The sequence below is a fragment of the Puma concolor genome, chromosome E1 (genome assembly GCF_028749965.1).
Source record: "Puma concolor isolate L17-30 chromosome E1, mPumCon1.1.hap2, whole genome shotgun sequence".
Lineage (NCBI taxonomy): Eukaryota > Metazoa > Chordata > Mammalia > Carnivora > Felidae > Puma > Puma concolor.
This window is the reverse complement of record NC_141680.1, coordinates 61923867-61939800: the sequence shown is the minus strand read 5'-3', so window position 1 is coordinate 61939800 and position 15934 is coordinate 61923867. Positions and strand designations below refer to the sequence as shown.

Sequence of the window (15934 nt, the reverse complement as noted above, 5' to 3'; positions counted from 1 at the left end):
AGGAATTCTAGATTGTTTCTGGAGTGTTTTCTGTTCATTATTACTCTTCTTTTTAAAAATTTCTTTTCTTCTACTTGTGGTTAAATGTGCTTCTCTTTCTCTGGTCTTACAGAGAAAGACCGTACGTTGTATACTTTTCCCATTAAAATCTACAAACGTTGTTATGATTTTGAGGTCAGTAATTGCTGGTGTATCTAAACTAGTTCACTAACTACTTGCAGCTTGCCTGATGTTTTACCCACGATTCCCGAGTGCTGAACCTTCACTTAGTTTATCTCACAAGCTGTGCAACAAGAAAGGCCCAGTGCACGTCTCTAAGCGGACTTCGGTAGGCATTTCCATGTACCGCTAAGAAGAAACGGCGCTGCAAATTAAAGGGGCATGTAATTTACCACGAGATTGGGGGGGGGGGTGGTCTCAGATACGTTCGGGGGCGAAAATGTGCATCCCCCAATCAATGAAGTATGACAGATGACCCATACCGTACGGGGATGATTACGCAGTTTTGTGTTTTTCCACTACTTATTTATCCGGCCTTCCTGGCGGCCAGGGCTCCGAGGCCTGCAGGAGTGCCGGAGAGAGTCCTCGCCCGCTCCCGGCCTCGACGGGGAGCTGTCTCAAGTTTCTGCGCCAAGCATGGCGTCTGCCGAAGAGCCTGGGGCAGCCCTTCCCCAGTTAAGTGCGGCCCGAGGACCTTTGCTGAAACACGGATCTCCACTCCTTCCGTCACGGCCATCGAAGTGAAAGAGAAGCGGCCAGCACGAGCACCGGGGAGAGAATCAGAGCAGAGGAGAGAGACGGGCAGGCGCCAGGCAGGCGGGCGGAGCACGCGGCAGCCTGCAGCGCCCGTTGGGGTTTGACGCCCGGCTCTCTCGTCCCCGTCCCTGCCCAGGGCCCGCTGCGAGGGCCGACGGAGACGGTTCCTGCGGTGGCCCGGATGCCGTGCCGCACCGCTGGCTGCTCTGGCCACCGCGATGCTGACGTTCCAGCCAAACGTAAGGAAGAAACGGACGAGTCGCAGCGACTCAGCAGAGGAGAGAGGGCGGACCCCTCAACCCCGGATGGAGAAAAGCCAAAGAGAAGTCAGCCGACCCGTGGCGCAGAATTTCGGGACGCAGAGAGGCCCAGGCGCCGGGGCCGGAGCTGAAAATGAGAGTACTGGTCCGACTTTGTATGGAGGCGGGGGGAGCCCCAAGACGCCCCCTCCTGTCGTAGAATTCTGGGGCGTTAACCAGACGTGCTGGGGACGCGGAGACGCTATGACAGGCACCGGCTGCCTCCTCTCTGCAGACTGTGGCCTCTCCCCCGGCTCTATAAGGGGGATGTTTGTTTTTCCTTAGATTTAATCTTCGTTTTCTGACTGTATGTACTACATCTGAGCCTGCTTTAGCTGTACCCCACGGGCAGGAAAGGCTCTGCTAAACCGTCACTCAGCTTTGAGTATTTCACAATATTCTTTACGTCATATCCTCTTTAATCTAACGGTTTTAAGAATAAGATTTTTTAGCTTTCAGGACTTTTTTCCCATCTATTTTTCCATTACTGAGCCCCAACCGCGCTGCACAGTGGTCTGAGAACAGAGTGTACACGGTGTGGACTCTCCGGGGTTATTAAAGCTTCCTCTGTGGCCCAGCACACGGTTGTTTTTGTGACTTGCCCACACGTGCTAAAACGGTGTATCCTGCGTTTGCCTCTGTTACACCCAGTTAATCAATCCTGTCACTGAAATCTTATCTATCTGGCTTACTTTCCAACTCCTGGGCGCCTCAGCCCCTTTATTCCTGAGCTGCTGCTTCCGTCCGTGGTTCTTTCCGTCCTCGTCGTACACGGCTCGGGGCCACACTGTCGGGTGGGTGCAGAGTCCCATCCGCGTGTCTCGTCGTCGCCTGCGCTTTCCCGCCATGAAACACTGCTCTTTGTCCCTTTCGACGCGTCTCATCTCGGGCTCTGCCCTGACTTTACTAAAGCTGCCACTTCAGCTTTTGCTCGGCTCACACTTCTCCTTTCATCCTGTGGTTTTCAGCCTTTCAGATGTTGTGTTTTAAACACATGTCCTGTGGACGAGGGGCTGCTTTCCCGTGTCACGGGGAACGTTACGGGGCACAGAACCGCTATCCTTTGAGAGACACAGCTCACTCAGAGCACTGCTTTGAGCGCAAGACTTATTGTGGCCGCTTTATCTCACACTTTCTGTTCGCCGGGCTTTTCTTTTCTCTTTCTTCTACCTTCCTTTAGAGGGAAGAAATGGTCTCTCCTTGTGTGAAAATGACACCTTCCATTTTCATTATTCTGGTGGTTCTGTCTCCCATGTCAGACCAATCGCACGTGCAGTTTCCATGACCGATACCGTAGCCGTCTTCGATTTCCAACTCGCACTCTGACCTTCTGGGCTCTCCCTCTTCCTCTGTGTCTGGGGTGGGCCCAGCCCTCGCTGTCCTCCGCCGCGCCCGCCGTGCTGCTGGTCAGCACACCTGCTACCTTCTTTAGCCCATCGGTTACACTCTGCACGCCCCATATCTCCGCCTGAGCTGTTTCCCTCACCGCCTGCTTCCTCCTCACGTTCCCGGTGTCACCTTCGCTCTGAATTCTTCCTCTGCCTTCTACAGGTGCAGGCTACTCCCCAGAGGACAGCTGGTCACCTGTCCTTCCCTCCCTCCCTCCTTCTGTGCCCATGAGGGACGGTGTGGGGAGGAGCCACCGCACGGCCGGAACGCCTGCCCTCAGACTGCCCTCGCCTGCGCCCTCCCGTCCTCACCTACCCCGCCGTGTCCACCCGGCCTCCCGTCTCCTCTCCCAGTGGTCTCTGCCGTCCCCAAGGGTCCCCACGTTTCTGGCTCGTTGCCGAATGGACTCCCCACGGGACCCATCAGTGTTGGCCTCCGTGGCAGCCCAAGGACTAGGTCTAGGGTCGGAGCCAGGGACGGGTCGGAGGGGCCGGGGGTCAGCAGCCCTGCCGTTCCCTCCCGTTCCGCCGTCTCTCCTAGCAGCATTCGCCAGGTTTCTGCGTGTGGAGCTCTGTGACAACGCATTATGGCACTCACATTCACGAGCACGGCACCGGACCGCAACGGTGAGAATACGTGGTCCAGTCTGGAGGTGGGCACGGGACCAATCACGTGACCTGACGGTTTCTGGAAGCTCCCGTGGGGCTTATGCAGCAGGACCAGAGTGTGGCTGAGGCCGTCCTGTGAAGGCCTCCCGAGAAGAAAACCATTTCAACTAAACTTACCTACTACTAAGGCCCAACACACAGAGCGAGGCGTTTTACTCCCTGATGTGTCTCCGTGGCCTCACCCTCTGGGAGGGGCTCTGACTGTCTCCGCCTTCAGACACGAGAAGTAAGGCAGAGCCATCGTATCCAGTTTTCTAAAAGGAACTAAAGACCTGATAACACACGAGCACTGAATGCTCAGGCAGGAAGTTTGTTCTCCAGCAAAGAAGCTGTATTTTAGAAAATTCTAGAGAGAACCGTTAACCCCCTCATCAAAAACCAGCAAGGATTTCTGTCTGTAAAGGTAACTCTGACTGAGTCTTGGCCGAGTCTTTAAGAAAGATACAAAGCAAACGTCACAGGCAGGGTCTGCGATGGGACAGGCACTGCCCTCTGCTCAGCCCGGCCGGACACACAACGGGGGCCTTGAGCCTGGGCCTCCCTGCGTCCCGAAATTCTGCTCCGTGAGTCAGCTGACTTGTCTTTGGCTTTTCTCCATCCTGGGGCTGAGGTGTCAGCCCTCTCTCCTCTGCTGAGTCATCACGACTTGTCCAACTCTTTCTTACGTTTGGTTGGAACGTCACCATCACGGTGGCGAGAGCAGCTAGCGTGACGGCACGGCGTCCGGGCCACCGCAAACTGCCGCGTGCTGAGCTCCGCCCGCCTGCCTGGGGCCTGCCTGTCTCCTCTGCCTCCCTCGCTGGGTAAACACAGGAGGGCAAGACTTCCCATGCGGAGGAATACACATTAATCCGGTGTCATTAACATTTAAACTCCCTGAAATTCCTCAATTTAATTGAAAGGAGAGAAACACGTTCCTTGACCTCTATTCAAACCAAAATAACGTCTATCATTTTCTTTAATAAACAATACGATTACATGCTGCACAATGCAATAGGCATCAATCTAGTTTATAGCAAATTAAGTGCCACTGGGTTATAATTTTCAGTAGTACACAAATATAGCCACAATAAATTTAAAATGGAATTCTGCCACCAAAGACGCAGAAAAAGCCAAAAGAAAACCTGTATTTTAGACTCTTGTACTACGTTGATATACATGCTGAGTAAGGTGATCACTTATATAGGGAATGATGTACTGGCTCGTTTCAGAATTACTGACATTATCAATTTCTGAAAATAAGAAATACTGAAGCAAAACACGAAAAGAAAATCCAAAAACCAGGTTTCCCAACGACTTCATCATCAAATAAGATTCACAAATACACTTGCCACCAAATACGACCACACACACGTTTCGCACGTACAAAGCAAGGCTGTGGTACGTTCATAAAGCACACGGTATTCTTCTCCACTTGTGCCTTACATAACGAGTGAGTGCTGCTAAAAACCATCGTCCTACTCACACAAGAAGGAAGGAGGGAGGGAGGGTATTTCCTGACCAGTAGATGAGGACAGTGGTCTAACGCACACTAAGATTCTGGTTCCATTTTCAAAAGCACGAGCTGGCTAAGTAGGGCCCAGTAGCTGTTTTCACAGAACAGTTTTCCGGGAACACAGCTCCTCTCATCTGTCCACATCCGTACGGCTCCCCCACACTACCAGCAGAGCTGGGGTCTCGGGCACCCAAGGCCTCAACTATTCACTATCTGGCCCTTTGCAGAAAAGCGTGGCAGACCCCTATCCTTGGGTTACTGTAAGCTCTCCTACCTTTGCTGACTAGCATCCTAAATCCCAAAGCCCTAGGCTTTGGTTAAATAAAACAGGGAACGTAAATAAAGTGAAATCTTATGCAGTCATGACAAATGGTGTTTACTAACAGTTTCTAATAGTCTAGGGTAAATTTATTATAATGCTAAAGATTAAGTAGCAGAAACTGCAAATTTTAGCCTCATTACATCCGTGCAGAAATGTACATGCATAGAAGTAGAGACTAACAGGCAATACAGCAAACAGGCAACACTGAATGTGTCAAAGTTGGTAAAATCTTGAATAATCATTCTCTTCTTTTTGCATTTTTTAGAAACGTGTTTACTTCTTTTGAGAGAGAGTGAGCGAGCACACACGCGCCTGCATGAGCAGGGGAGGCAGAGGGTGGGGGGCAGGGCGGGGGAGACAATCCCAAGAAGGCTCTGTGCTGTGAGCGCAGAGCCTGACGCAGGGCCGGATCCCACGGACCGTGACGGCATGAGCTGAGCCAGTCAGGTGCCCTTCTTTTTACTTTTTGTAAGTTTTCTGCAAGGAATGTACACCCTACTTTAAGTTGGAAAATACTGACTTTGCAAATGAAAAACCAAACCTTAACCCTGGAAATACAAATGAGCACTACCTACCAGGCTGTTTTCCTTCCTCCATTTAAGACAAGCTGGTGGTTTTTGACCGGTTGTTACAAACGAGCACACATTTCACCTGACGAGTCTTCCAAGGATCGTGGTCTGTCGCCGTCGCAGGCTGAGGACCGCGCAGTCACAATCTGATTCATCCGTTAGGCAGAGAGCGGCTTACCGCGAAGACAGACCCGCCGGGCAGTGCCCGACTGTTCCAGACGCACCCTTCCGATGACCACCGCCTGCAACTCTGGCGCGCTGATTCCGAAGCCCCCCTGACGGGAACCACGTTAGTTGGAGCTGCTTCTCACTGTGTTTCCCACCAGACGCTTACTTTTACAAGCTTTCGTTACATCCTCACTCCCGACAGGATTTCAGGCAGCTCCTGAGACAACGCGTCCTGTCGCGGCGGAGTGAAGCCCGCTCCCCGATCAGAGGGCGGGCTCGACGGCACCCAGCTGTGAGTGAGGGGCGCCAAGTCCTCCCCGACCAGGGTGGAAGGGAGCATGTCGGGGACACGGGCGAGGACATCCGCCTGCTGTGGGGGCGGCGACATGGGCAGGTGTGGGGGCCAAGGGTTCCCGCTCAGGCCCTTGTTGCCTTCTTTTCCTTCCTCCCTCCCTGCATGCATCTCCACTCGCCCACCCGAAAACCCGCACAAATGCCCCGTGCCAGGCCCAGCAAACAGCCCCGGCCCAGGGCGGGCGGAGGCCTGGGCACACCTGGCTCCTGGCGTCATTCGGGATCAGCGCGCAGAGGCAGCAAGGGCAGGAGACCCCGGGGGGGGGAGAGGCGGGACAGAGAGTGGAAACGAGGCCCGCCCCCGGGAGGGTCCAGGCGCACGTGTGGGGGCTACTGCCCGCAGACCTCGGCCTTCCCGCTTTCGCCTTGGAGCGGACGGGGACCGGATCGGGCTGGGAGAGTAGCTGCCTCGGCACTCTTATCAAGTCACGTTCCCACGCAAACACCCCCCGGCCTCTCCCCCTCAGTCCTCCGCGTCAAGGTCACGGGCTTGGCATTCAAAGCAACCCACGTCCGACGCCGGTCCACCCCTGACCTCACCTACACCTCTTCAGCTTCCTGGGCCGACGACCTGCTCTTCTCAGAGGCGCGCGTCACCCCTGGAGCCGGCGGGGCTGTGAGCCGCCTGTCTGCGACGCCCCTCTGCTCCTCTTCAAACCCGGCCCCCTGCGGGGACCCCCATCGGGCTGCGTCTCCCCCAGGACGCTTTCCCTCGTCCCCTTGGCCCTCAGAGATTCTCTGTCCCCTGGGCACACGAGAGCCCCGGCCACACTTGTCCGCGACACTCGGGCGCCCTCGGCAGCTTGTGTCCTCGGCCAGACTGTAAATCTGGGAGGACAGCTTCGCGTCTCCTATGGCGCTTAGTGCGGGTTTTCAGGACACAGCGGAGCTCAGTTAACTATTTCCTGGATGATGAACAGAATCGCGTTAAGCGGCCCTTCCTCCTCTCCTGGCGACCGCCAAACAGCACCGACACTTGCGGAGGGAAGCTCAGGACCGGCCTCGTGAATAAAAAGCCACGTTGAGAGAGTCGCGCCCGCAGGGGGGTGGGTGACGGTGCAGAGCCCCGCGTGTCCTCCTGGCCCGAGCTTCCGCTCCTTTCCACGTTTGGAGAACGTGTCCGTGTCACCCTCAGGAAGCGGCACCTCTGCCGACCTCTCCCTGCACACGGGAGCGCCCGTTTCTCTCTGTGTCGCCTGCCCTCTCTGTTCCCTCCTGCGGCCGCCCTTCCAGCTGATGCGGGCTGCGGCCCCCTCTCCTGCCACGGATCCACCTGCCGTGTTCCTCCTTCCAAACATCATCGTTTTTCTACCTCTGCCCCCACCGGGCTCTTCCTTAGATTCCCGCTTCGCAGTCCTGCCTCCTGCTTCCAGCGTCTTCCTTCCTTCAGCCCCGTCACGTGCACACAACTTGCTTGGGGCCGTTCCACAGCTCTGTCCCGCGCTGGCCGTGCCCCTCAGGGTCGACCTCTGCTTCTCGGGGCGCAGCGGGGGACCTGTCAGCTGGCGGTTGAGCTGGGCGGCTAGGAGCCCCTCTGGGCAGCTCCCCCTCCCTGCTGACTCCTCACGGGGAAGTCAGCCTGCAGGAGGCTCTCCCTGGGGCAACCCCCAGCCCTGGGATGCGGGGGGGGGGCGGGGTTCGGGGGGGGGCAGAGGGGAGCTGCTCCGCCAGCCCAGCATTGTGCACCTCACCGGGGGGCCTGGGCGGACTGGGAACACTGCTCTAGCTTCTGTCCAACCAAGCAGCTCCGGCCCTCAGGGGTCTCCCCAGGGGCCTGTTGCTGAGCTATTATATTAGCCCCCAGGGTCCACACGTGTCTCAGCCGCTTCTCTGCGCTCGTGGGAAGGACCGGAGGGGGGTGGGGTCTGTGGGTTCGTGTGCCGGGCCGCCCTCAGAGAAAGCCCTGGAAAGGGCCCACCCGGCAGACAGTGAACACCACCCACCAGCTGTGTGCTTCCCCTATGCCTCCCGGACGTGTGTCCCTCTCCCGGCTAGACAGCAGCTAGACAAGCTTCTCCGCAAAACATAAACGGAAAATGGAAAAAGAGCAACGGGACGGCCGGCAGCAGAAAACTGGAAAACTGGGTCTGGGGGCCAGAGCACCCGCGTCCCGTGGCAGGTCCCGCGTCACCGGCGGGACCTAAGTGCAGGTTCCACCGTTTGGAAGGCCCCCCCATTTCCTCAGTCGTGCTCTGGAAAGTTCTGGACTTCTACAAAGACCAGAGGCAGGAAAGAATTTGGATTTCCTGAATCAACTGAAAGACTAGGCTCCGACTCTAGCCTGGGGCGAAATGGCTCCTCTCGTCACGACGGCCTTCCCTGCGTTCAAACGCAAGCCTGTGTTCCAGAGCGACCGGCGTGCAAAGCTCACTCCCTCGGGTGTCGGGTGTGGAGAGGGCGCACCCGGAAACCACGGAGCGGCCAGCCGCACGCGCAACCCGCCCGACGCTTCAGCCTCGGGAGGCTGAGTTCACACCCGTCTCGGGATCCCCATGGGAACCCCAGGACGCGGCGGGAGCCACTTACTTACCAGCGCAGGGCGATTTTGATGGGGGTGGTGAGGCAGGACGTGAACAGGTCGGCCGGGAGGTCGGGGATCATGGGCAGGAGCTCGTTGGCCTCACAGGCTGCCAGCTGAATGCAGTTTTTCATGGACGGGGGCAGGGGCATCTGCGCGAGCGGGTGGTTCGGGTTAATGGCAGCAACCTGCAGGGGGAACATTAAAGGCAAAGAGCGGCTTAGGGGTCGTGGATAAGTGCAGGCTCAGCTGGAAATGTGGCCCCAGACGAGACGCGAGGCAGGCTGCACACCCTGGGTGTTCCTGAGGCCCTGCAGAGAGGCCGCCGTGGAGTCCCCTGGGGCGGTGAGGCCTCGCGCTCGTTACCAAGGTCCCTCCCCCGACACCGCGAGGCCGGGTCCCTGGCACATCAGTTGTTTACGGTTTTCCGTGCGCAGGTCCTTCCTTACTCTGATCATACCAACGTCCAAGCATGGTTCCCTCCAGGGCTCTTTCAGTGTCTTGTCTGTTTTAAAACTCAGTCTCTTGTCCGGCATCACTTACTTTGGTGTGTTTACTGACACGGGGTGACGTCCAGCCTACGGGGTGAGCACCGCCACCACCCAAGTGCAGAGGGCGAATGGGAGCGCGGCGGACCCACTGACCCGGCACAGCCGGACGCCTGGGGAGCACACGGCTCCTCGCCCGGCAGTGGGCCGGCTGGTCTCACGCTCCCCTAGCCTCATGTGACATCTCAAAGTCCTTCTAACAGGCGTGTTAACTCTGCAGTCAGGGAAGAGGGTTTTTCTGTTTTGTTTTGTTTCGTTTTTTTTTTCAACGTTTTGTTTTTTTTGTTTTTTGTTTTTTTTTTTTGGGACAGAGAGAGACAGAGCATGAACGGGGGAGGGGCAGAGAGAGAGGGAGACACAGAATTGGAAACAGGCTCCAGGCTCTGAGCCATCAGCCCAGAGCCTGACGCGGGGCTCGAACTCACGGACCGCGAGATCGTGACCTGGCTGAAGTCGGACGCTTAACCGACTGCGCCACCCAGGCGCCCCGTTTTGTTTCGTTTTAATGCAGAATTTAATTTCTCTTTAGGGCAGGGAAAGTAATATCTGCTTGATATTTCCTTCGATGAGGTTCTGGAAGGCAGGGGCACCGGAAGAGGGGCCTCCAGCGCACTGAAGTTTCAGGAAGAAAGGCTCCACGCTAATTACTGCCGATGGTGAGGGTGCACACATTTCACTTTTGACTAAATGAAATCTAATTAAAAGTGTCAATCTAAAATGATGTAACGCAGTAAAAAGTGTTCTTAAAAATCACACACAAGACCATCAGACGTGAGGCCTCCGCGCACCCTCATGAAAAGCAGCAGAACTCACCGACGTCTGGGACCCTCACTCAACCGAACCCGCTCCCTCCGCCACGGCCTGGGAGACCCTTCCCGGCCGCACCTCTGTGCGGCCCGCTCACCCACCACGGGTCCTGCTGCCATTTTCAGGGACGCGGCCGGCCAAATGCGCGAGGGCTCCCACGGCTCACCGCGTGGAGCCGGGGCACGGAAGCAGAGGGCGGCCCTCCCTGGGGCTGGGCGCAGGGGACAAGGAAGGTGTGGACAAAACATGCCCACTCAGGGCCGCTGGAGGGGCTTCACGTCTCCCGGGCTTCAGCGGCCCTGAGTGATGATGTGGGCCCAAAATGCCGGTTCCGTGGGCCAGCACAACGTCCAGTACCTGGACACTCACTCACCAACAGCCCCGACCTGCGCGGAATGAAAGCTATTTACCGCGGGTCATAACCCAGCCTGTCTGCAATCCAGGAAGTGAAGCGGGGTGACAGCTCCCAGGCGCCTTCTGACCCCGCCCCGCCGTGAGGACTGGGAGCACGCGGGCCCCGCGGCCTCCTGCCACCTGCGGGGGTCCTTGGGTGACCACCCCAGAGCGGCAGGACTCCTTCCTGTCCCCGCAGACCACAGCTGTGCGTCGTGCCTTGCTCGGATGGGCTGAGCGTGAATCTCAGCGTTTGCTCCTGGCGGCTGCACAGTCGTTGACCCTTCTCAAGGCTCTGTCACGTTCACTATTTCATTTGCTTTTTGAAACGCCCCCCATGAGGTAAGCCGTATTTCCATTTTTAGAGATCTTCCGCGATGAGGACACGGTGCCCCCAAGGACTCGGTCAGCGCCTGGGTCGCATAAGCACGAGGCTGCTCCCGGTCCCCGTGCTGCGTTGGCCCCCCCGGGACCCTGTGGAACCCCCAACCCCGGGGCACAGACGGGGCGCCCCGCAGGCTTTGCCCACCAGCCCCCACGCACTCAGATCCCACACCCGTGAAGCCGCGCTCACTCACTGGTACGCGGCAGTGCCGAGGACGTGGGCCGTCGTGATTGCTGCTGGCCAAACCTTGTTTCTAATCTCAACGTTTCTCAGATGGGAGGTGGTGAAGGTTGTGGTTTCATCAACAACCCAGTCCACAACAGGAGCATTAAGCCCAGAATCCGTAGAAATTCTACTAGACCTCATGATAAGTGCAATTAAAAATTTTTAATTAAAATACAACTTTCAGAAACATGGGTTTTTTTCCTTAATTATCGTAAGACACAGATAACATGAAATCGACCACTTTAACCATTTTGAGCTCGTGGTTCAGCAGCACCAAGTACCTGTCACCAGGCTGCAGCCACCAGGCACTGGGTTTTTAAAGCGAACGTGGCCGAGTCGGCAGACCCACGCCCCAAATCCTCTCCTTGGCTCCCGCTCTCAGCTCAGCGCGACGGGGCACCTGCTTCCCAGGGGAGACGGGCTCCCCGGGGCCGCTGTGACAACCCCGCCCGGAAGGGCGACGGGTCCGGGTGCCAGGTGGGTCGGCAGCCCCTCAGGCCCGAGTCTTGGGGAAACGTCAGAGGCTGGGGCAGGGACGTGGGGACGCTCTGGGCCTCGGCACTGGGTGCGAGCGCCCCCTCCCCGGTCCCGGAACCGGGTGGCCAGGCTCAGGCGGGCCGGGCAAACCTCCGTGGAGTCCGGCGCGGAGAAGGGCGAGCACAGCGGAACTTCGGTGGGAAGATGCAGCTGTTACGTACAAACTAGATTCCACACTCTTATTTTCCTTTGCAGAGAGCTGTCCATTTTCACAGCGGAGACGCTGGAGGTCCGCGGGTTTGAGCTTTCTGGTTCACGATCTGATTCCCCGTTAAGCTTCCTCTCTACCGGTGCTGGGAATGGACGCGCAGGCCCTTCAGCCGCAAGTGCGGACACCGGGGCTCTCCCACGCTTGCTTTTCCGTTGAGCACCTGATCTAATGCCTCTCGGGAGGGGAGCACTTAGTCACGCCAACGCCACCCACAGGGAGCTCAGGAGGTGGGTGTGCGCATGCCGGCAGCCGTGGCGGAGCTCGGTGGGCTTTGCGAGGCCTCCGCGAGGTGTGCAGAAGTCTGTTCGGTCTGGTCCACAGGCGGTGCTCCCACCTCGCTTCCGGGTGGCGAGGCAGAGCAGGGCCTCCGTGCGACGCTGTTCGGTCTGCACCTCGTGCCACCCCGCACCCCCCAGCATTTGGCTCAAAGCCCGGAAAGTCCTGAGGCTCAGGAGGCGCTCCGTGGACGCCAAAGATGGACGGGAGGCAGGGACACAGAGAAACGTCTTTATCCCAAGTACATCTACTAGAAATGAAATTTCCCAATTAAAAATGGGCATTGATAGAAAGCCCGACCCCTTCACAGGCCCCGTGCAGCGTGGTGTAAACGGGGACCATGTGGCAGGTCTAGCCGCTGATGGTCTCAAGCAACCTGTCACAGCTGTTCAGCGGGAATCCAGCGGGAAGTGCGCCGTCACGGCCCCTTCCTTCCCACCACGCCGCCGGGCGCACAGAAGGCACATGAAAGCTCTACTTTGGGGATAATTAGGATCTGAAACATTTTTTAAATGACACTCAAGGCAAAGGATTCCACCAACAAATCATCATTTCTCAGGCTCGCTGACCTATCTTAGTGCAGGGGTCATTTCCCACACATCGTGTTGCTTTTGTATTTATCCAAGATGGTGACCTTTTAATCGAACTTAGTCTTTGCAAACAGCCCGCGTGCAAGGGAACGAGTCCCGCAGAGAACCCGAAGAGCTGCCCAGGCGTGGACGCGAACAGCGCCAGCTGGGAGCCGGCGCTCACCGAAGGGCACGCCCGACACGCACCTTTACCCAAAGGGGTTTCTCCTGGGGAACCTAGAGACTCGAACACAAGAAAAATCTTCGACTTTCAGAGCTCACTGGAGCCTTCTGGAGGATTTGGGAAGGGTCCAGAAAAGTCCTCGGATGGGATGTACGGCAAGCAGACCCAGCAGAGGCATCTGCTGACTGTTCCGCACGTGTGGGTCGCCTGGCGCCCGGGAGGGCCGGGAACCATTCCCTCTGCTCGCTGCGGCTGCTGGGGGCCGCGGGGGGGGGGGGGGTGGCGGGAGGAAGGGGCTTCTCTCGTTTTCTAAATAAAACTCTGACATCGTGCAGCTTCTCTCCCCACATACAGATACTCACACGAGACAGGAGTGAGCGCACTGGTAATTCCTGGCCTCTAACAAGGGAAGTTCCGAGAATAACATCTACCCGGCGACAACGCCGTTTCTGGCTCGCGGCACTTCTCTTCTCAACTCAGCGACGCCCACTTCCTAGGGACGCGCAGGGTTCAGAGAGAGACAGATCTCTAGAGGACTCCGTGTGCTGCTGGCCCAGCTCCCTGCAGACAGGAACGGGGCCTCTATCACGGGACAGACACTGCACCGAAGACGGCAGGGAAAAGTAGCGGCCGTCACTTTCTAGAAGTGACTTACGGGAGTTTACGCGTAGCAGGCGGTAAGTAATAACTTCACAACCAACTTCATAACAGGTGGCTGCGGGCTACCTGTTCCCCAGAACGGGAGTCACTTTCACCGGAGGAAGGCCACGGAGGAGCCCTCGGGGCCGCCCTTCAAAGGGCAGAGGAAGAGCCCCTTTACGGCAGGCTTCTCACAGCTGCCCCGAGAGCTCGCCCGAACGAACCACCAGAGCTTGAGGCCATTTAGCTGTTAGCCACCGAACAGTTTTGAAGGTGCTCCGGAGCCATTCTATGCCTCAGTGAGGATGCTTCATCAGAACGAAAAACCAAATTCTACTCGCAGAGAGTCAGCAACCAAAGAAAAGGAGATACTGAGAAATTCCGCACCCTTCCACTTCAAGAAGAGAACTTCTGTTTTTTGGCTTTATGAACACTGCCTGTGTGAACATATGTTTTCAGTTCTCTTGGGTACGAGCCTGCAGGGGAATCACTGGGTCACACAGCGGCTCTAAGTTTAACATCCGAGGAGCCGCCAGGCTGTCGTCCAAAGTGGCTGTGTCAGCGCACGTTCCCGCCAGCAGCGTGCGGGCTCCCGGTCCGCCACCTCCTTGCCAGCACTTAGAATTACCCACCTTTGTTCTAGCCGGCGTGGTAGATGTGAAGCACGCCTCGCTGTGGTTTGGACCTCGTCTCCCTGGCGGGTGTCGGCGTCCCTGTCCTGCCTTCTGGTGAAGTGAGGACAGAGGGAGCGGACACCCCACCCAGCCCAGCTTCTCCTCCTGGCGGGGAAACAGTCTCCTGCCAGAAGTATGATGACAGCGGCCGGTTCATCACAGACGCTCTTTAGCCAGCTGAAGACGTTCCCCTCCAATCCTGGTTTGCTAAGAGGTTTTCCTTTTTTAACATAAAAGCGTGCTGGATTCTGTCAAGTACTTTTTTTTTTTTTTTGCATCAATTGATCTGACCATACAGCTTTTCTTCTCCGGTCTGCCGGTGCGCCAGATCACGTTAATTGATTTTTTTTAACTATTAAGCCAGGCTTGCACAGCTGGAATGAATCCCCCCAATCCCCCAGTCGTCGAGTGTAGCTTTTTATAGATTGCTAGAGCCGATCTGCTATTATTTGCTGGAGGCTTTCTGTATCTAAGTGTGTAAGAGATAGGGTTTAAGTGTTTTGTTTTTGTTTTTTTTCCATTTGTACTGAGTGTCCCTTTCGACATCAGGGAAATAAAATGCCCTCCCCTTTCCACCTTCTGGATGAGCTCTGTAGACAACTGGTGTGAATGCTTCTTTATAAACGTTTGGCAGAACTCTCCAGTGAAACTACCTGGACCCGGAGACTTCCTTCTCAGGAACTTTTAAATTACAAGGTCAACGTCTTCAGTGGTTATTGGACTATTCACATTATCTACTTCATCTTGGTCGGGCGTGGGGATTTAGAGGAAACGGCCCACGGCTCGAAGTCGTCAGACTTATGAGTGTAGCGTTGCCCACGTATTCCCTTATTATTCTTTTAATGGCGGCAGGGTCCCGACTCCGCTCTCCTTCCCTGTTCGTCGGCCTGGCTGTAGGTTACTGATGATTCCTGAGAAGCAGCCTTTTGCTTCGTGGATTTTCGCTGTTTTCACTTTCCATCATTTCTGCTCCTACGGCCGTTATTTTCTTTCTCCTGGTTACCTTGGGTTTATTTGGTTCTCCTTTGATAGCTTCTTGAGGTAGTGCTGCGGTCTGAATGTGTGTGCTCCCCCAAAATGCTGCCGAAATCCTAACCCAGAGTGATGGCGCTAGCAGGTGAGGCCTCGGGAGGGGGACACGTGCCTGAGTCAGGGAAGCCCCTTCCACCGCCTGAGGACACAGCGAGGGGCCCCCGCCAGCCCACGCCGGACCCCTTGTCTTGGGCTCCGGCCTCCAGAGCTATGAGGAACGCACTGCTGTTGTTCACAAGCCCTTCCGGAGTCCCGATGGACTAACACAGGTAGGAACTTCTGACCCGTTGTTAATTTTTCTCCGACGTGTTTCTGTTGTGTTTCTATCACTGACTTCTGGTTGATTCTACTCTGGTCAAACAACGTACTGTCTGATTTCAATTACTTCACGTTTGTCGAGGCCTGTTTTACGACCCAGGACATGCTACACCCTGAGGAATGCTCCCCGGACGCTTGAAAAGGATGTGTATTTGCTGCCGCTGGGTGCGGGGCTCAGTAAGTGGCAATTCGATCCTTACGACTGACACTGCAACACAGACAATCGTTTTGTCTCCAAAAGGAGACGGTTTAATTTTCTCTTCTGCAGTCGCACGCCTCCTGTGTCTTCCCTGTGCTGTGCTGCACACATCGGGCTACCATACACAGCCGGAGAGGAACAGGGACGGTGACCTGGCCTCTGGCCTGCGTGTGAAGAGACCACCGGTCTGCTCGCCCCCCAACCCCCGGGTGGGCCGGCAGCCTCCCACCTGCCCTTCTCCTCCAGCACGGCTCTGTGCTCAGACTGTTTAATGCAGCCATTTTTCCGGCCGCCAGAGAAGGCCCACTGCCCCGGGCCGCCGAGGTCTCTGCGAGAGATGCCTGGCCATTACCTGGGTTCCTCGGGCTCCAGCCCAGTGGGTGGTGGGGAGATCCCGGG

At 56.6% G+C, this 15934-nt stretch overlaps 1 protein-coding gene across 4 annotated transcripts in view; it reads right to left on the bottom strand.

Moving 5' to 3' along the window:
* Positions 1–15934, bottom strand: part of RPTOR (regulatory associated protein of MTOR complex 1) — a 335760-nt gene that overhangs the window by 160665 nt on the left and 159161 nt on the right. For all 4 annotated transcript variants that reach the window (XM_086685560.1, XM_086685561.1, XM_086685563.1 and 1 more), the window contains one exon: positions 8551–8726. In XM_086685560.1, coding sequence (XP_086541686.1) covers positions 8551–8726 — 176 coding nt within the window. The remainder of the gene's footprint in view (positions 1–8550; positions 8727–15934) is intronic.